The following is a 4861-nucleotide window of genomic DNA, read 5'->3' as shown; positions in this document are numbered from 1 at the left end:
GCAGGAACTATGGGCATCCCACACAGCAGTAGCCCAGGCCAGGGCTTTTTCCGACAGCAGGGTAATGATATATGCGATCTTAGACCGGTCGGTGGGAAACGACGAGGGTTGCAGCTCAAAGGAGAGAGAACATTGAGTGAGAAAGCCTTTACAAGCACTTGGATCACCTGAGAACCGTTGGGGAGGTGGAAGACGAGGTTCAGCCAGGGGGTTAACTGCCATGGGTACGTGAACCTGAGGTACTGGGACGGAACTGTTGCCGGGGTAAGACGATCAGATATTTGCTTAATGGAAGTCAGCATCTCCGACAGAAGATGAGAATGTCTAGCCATTAAGGCCTCTTGCTGAACCAGGGCGGCTTCGTGGCGTTGGACAGTCTCCTGGTGGTGGGACAGCGTGGCAAAAAGGTCCTGGGAACTGGCTGCCTCTGGGTTCATTTTTGGCTCTGTGTTTCTGTCAGGACCCGGTTTCGAACCTGGGTCTCCGGAGTGAGAAACAGTCACTTAACCAACTGAGCCACGAATAGACAGCAGAACCCAGAAGATGAGGCAGACACAGCAGTACTTAAGACGGTGTATTTAATAAAGAAAAAATCCTAAAATACAAAAAATGGCAAATCCAAAAGGTGGTAGGAAAAACACAAAAAGACCTCAAAAGAAACTCACCAAAAATAAACGAAAACAAAAAACAGAATACCACAAGAACTTCACCCGGAATCGACAAGAGCACACAGAACACTAGGGCAGGGTGCTAACATACAAACACAGAGCACAGAACTGAGGGAAACAAAGGGTTTAAATACAATCAGGGGAAACGAGACACAGGTGCAAATAATAATGGGGATCAAGGGAAAAAAAGCACAATGGGGACATCTACTGACCAAAACCCGGAACAACCCTGGCCAAATCCTGACAATGTGTCTGTAGTCCAATATTAATGATGTGATGTGTGTCTGTAGTCCTGTATTAACAATGTGATATGTGTCTGTAGTCCTCTATTAGTAGTGTGATATGTCTCTGTAGTCCTGTATTAATGATATGATATGTGCCTGTAGTCCTGTATTAATGATATGAGATGTGCCTGTAGTCCTGTATTAATGATATGAGATGTGCCTGTAGTCCGGTATTAATGATATGAGATGTGTCTGTAGTCCTGTATTAATAATGTGATATGTGTCTGTAGTCATGTATTAATAATGTGATATGTGTCTGTAGTCCTGTATTAATGCTGTAATATGTCTGTCGTTTTCTAGGTGCGATCATCTCTCTACAGGCAGCAGCTGTTTGTAGCCCTGATGATGCATTTCTCACAACAACTGTCTGGAATTAACGCTGTGAGTTACTGAGAAAACGGGGGAGAGAGGGAACAACTGTCTGGAATCAACACTGTGAGTTGCTGAGAAAACGGGGGAGAGAGGGAACAACTGTCTGGAATCAACACTGTGAGTTGCTGAGAAAACGGGGGAGAGAGGGAACAACTCTCTGGAATCAACACTGTGAGTTGCGGAGAGAGAGGGAACAACTGCCTGGAATCAACGCTGTGAGTTGCTGAGAAAACGGGGGAGAGAGGGAACAACTGTCTGGAATCAACACTGTGAGTTACTGAGAAAACGGGGGAGAGAGGGAACAACTGTCTGGAATCAACACTGTGAGTTACTGAGAAAACGGGGGAGAGAGGGAACAACTGTCTGGAATCAACACTGTGAGTTGCTGAGAAAACGGGGGAGAGAGGGAACAACTGTCTGGAATCAACACTGTGAGTTACTGAGAAACATGGAACAACTGTCTGGAATCAACACTGTGAGTTGCTGAGAAAACGGGGAGAGAGGGAACAACTGTCTGGAATCAACACTGTGAGTTACTGAGAAAACGGGGAGAGAGGGAACAACTGTCTGGAATCAACACTGTGAGTTGCTGAGAAAACGGGGGAGAGAGGGAACAACTGTCTGGAATTAACACTGTGAGTTACTGAGAAACATGGAACAACTGTCTGGAATCAACACTGTGAGTTGCTGAGAAAACGGGGGAGAGAGGGAACAACTGTCTGGAATCAACACTGTGAGTTACTGAGAAAACGGGGAGAGAGGGAACAACTGTCTGGAATCAACACTGTGAGTTGCTGAGAAAACGGGGGAGAGAGGGAACAACTGTCTGGAATCAACACTGTGAGTTACTGAGAAAACGGGGGAGAGAGGGAACAACTGTCTGGAATCAACACTGTGAGTTACTGAGAAAACGGGGGAGAGAGGGAACAACTGTCTGGAATTAACGCTGTGAGTTACTGAGAAACATGGAACAACTGTCTGGAATCAACACTGTGAGTTGCTGAGAAAACGGGGGAGAGAGGGAACAACTGTCTGGAATCAACACTGTGAGTTGCGGAGAGAGAGGGAACAACTGCCTGGAATCAACGCTGTGAGTTGCGGAGAGAGAGGGAACAACTGCCTGGAATCAACGCTGTGAGTTGCGGAGAGAGAGTAAGAGGAAACAACTGTCTGGAATCAACACAGTGAGTTGCTGAGAAACAGGAAACAACTGTCTGGAATCAACACAGTGAGTTGCTGAGAAACAGGGAACAACTGTCTGGATTCAACGCTGTGAGTTAGTGAAAGAGGTAACAACTGTCTGGAATCGACGCTGTGAGTAACTGAGAAACAGGGAACAACTGTCTGGAAGTAACGCTGTGAGTTGCAGAGAGAGAGGGAGCAACTGTCTGGAATCAATGTTGTGAGTGAGAGAAAAAGGGAAAAGCTGTCTGGAATTAACGCTGTGAGTTGCGGAGAGAGAGGGAGCAACTGTCTGGAATCAACGTTGTGAGTTAGAGAAAAAGGGAAAAGCTGTCTGGAATTAACGCTGTGAGTTGCGGAGAGAGAGGGAGCAACTGTCTGGAATCAACGTTGTGAGTTAGAGAAAGAGGGAACAACTGTCTGGAATCAACGCTGTGAGTTAGAGAAAGAGGGAACAACTGTCTAGAATCAACGCTGTGAGTTGCGGAGAGAGAGAGAACAACTACCTGGACTCAACGCTGTGAGTTCCTGAGAAACATGGAACAACTGTCTGGAATCAACGCTGTGAGTTGCGGAGAGAGAGAGGGAACAACTGTCTGGAATCAACACTGTGAGTTACTGAGAAAACGGGGGAGAGAGGGAACAACTGTCTGGAATCAACACTGTGAGTTGCGGAGAGAGAGGGAACAACTGCCTGGAATCAACGCTGTGAGTTACTGAGAAAACGGGGGAGAGAGGGAACAACTCTCTGGAATCAACACTGTGAGTTACTGAGAAAACGGGGGAGAGAGGGAACAACTCTCTGGAATCAACACTGTGAGTTGCGGAGAGAGAGGGAACAACTGCCTGGAATCAACGCTGTGAGTTGCGGAGAGAGAGGGAACAACTGCCTGGAATCAACGCTGTGAGATGTTGAGAGAGAGGGAACAACTGCCTGGAATCAACGCTGTGAGTTGCGGAGAGAGAGGGAACAACTGCCTGGAATCAACGCTGTGAGTTGCGGAGAGAGAGGGAACAACTGCCTGGAATCAATGCTGTGAGATGTTGAGAGAGAGAGAACAACTACCTGGAATCAACGCTGTGAGTTCCTGAGAAACATGGAACAACTGTCTGGAATCAACGCTGTGAGTTGCGGAGAGAGAGAGGGAACAACTGTCTGGAATTAACGCTGTGAGATGCAGAGAGAGAGGGAACAACTGTCTGGAAATAACACTGTGAGTTGCGGAGAGAGAGGGAGCAACTGTCTGGAATCAACGTTGTGAGTTAGAGAAAGAGGGAACAACTGTCTGGAATCAACGCTGTGAGTTAGAGAAAGAGGTAACAACTGTCTAGAATCAACCCTGTGAGTTGCGGAGAGAGAGAGAACAACTACCTGGAATCAATGCTGTGAGTTCCTGAGAAACATGGAACAACTGTCTGGAATCAACGCTGTGAGATGCGGAGAGAAAGAGGGAACAACTGTCTGGAATCAACGCTGTGAGTTAGAGAAAGAGGGAACAACTGTCTAGAATCAACGCTGTGAGTTAGAGAAAGAGGGAACAACTGTCTAGAATCCACGCTGTGAGTTGCGGAGAGAGAGAGAACAACTACCTGGAATCAACGCTGTGAGTTTCTGAGAAACATGGAACAACTGTCTGGAATCAACGCTGTGAGTTGCGGAGAGAGAGAGGGAACAACTGTCTGGAATCAACGCTGTGAGTTAGAGAAAGAGGGAACAATGGTCTAGAATCAACGCTGTGAGTTGCGGAGAGAGTGGGAACAAATGCCTGGAATCAACGCTGTGAGATGCGGAGAGAGAGAGGGAACAACTGTCTGGAATCAACGCTGTGAGTTTCTGAGAAACATGGAACAACTGTCTGGTATCAACGCTGTGAGTTGCGGAGAGAGAGAGGGAACAACTGTCTGGATTCAACGCTGTGAGTTGCGGAGAGAGAGAGGGAACAACTGTCTAGAATCAACACTGTGAGTTAGAGAAACAGGGAACAACTGTCTGGATTCAACGCTGTGAGTTGCGGAGAGAAAGAGGGAACAACTGTCTAGAATCAACGCTGTGAGATGCGGAGAGAGAGGGGGAGAGAGGGAACAACTGTCTGGAATCAACGCTGTGAGTTTCTGAGAAACATGGAACAACTGTCTGGTATCAACGCTGTGAGTTGCGGAGAGAGAGAGGGAACAACTGTCTGGATTCAACGCTGTGAGTTAGAGAAAGAGGGAACAACTGTCTGGAATCAACGCTGTGAGATGCGGAGAGAGAGGGGGAGAGAGGGAACAACCGTCTGGAATCAGCGCTGTGAGTTAGAGTAAGAGGAAACAACTGTCTGGAATCAACGCTGTGAGATGCTGAGAGAGAGGGAA

General features: G+C 47.3%; 1 protein-coding gene across 1 annotated transcript in view; it reads left to right on the top strand.

Moving 5' to 3' along the window:
- Positions 1 to 1237: 1237 nt before the first annotated feature.
- LOC135536045 (solute carrier family 2, facilitated glucose transporter member 4-like) overlaps positions 1238 to 4861 on the top strand; it is a 10556-nt gene continuing 6932 nt past the window's right edge. The window contains exon 1 of the mRNA XM_064962433.1: positions 1238 to 1333. Within this exon, the coding sequence (XP_064818505.1) occupies positions 1295 to 1333 (39 nt within the window). The 5' untranslated portion in view covers positions 1238 to 1294. The remainder of the gene's footprint in view (positions 1334 to 4861) is intronic.

This window comes from Oncorhynchus masou, unplaced genomic scaffold (genome assembly GCF_036934945.1).
Source record: "Oncorhynchus masou masou isolate Uvic2021 unplaced genomic scaffold, UVic_Omas_1.1 unplaced_scaffold_5495, whole genome shotgun sequence".
NCBI classification, from domain to species: Eukaryota; Metazoa; Chordata; class Actinopteri; order Salmoniformes; family Salmonidae; genus Oncorhynchus; species Oncorhynchus masou.
The sequence above is the reverse complement of the archived record's forward strand: the minus strand, read 5'-3'. Positions and strand labels throughout refer to the sequence as shown.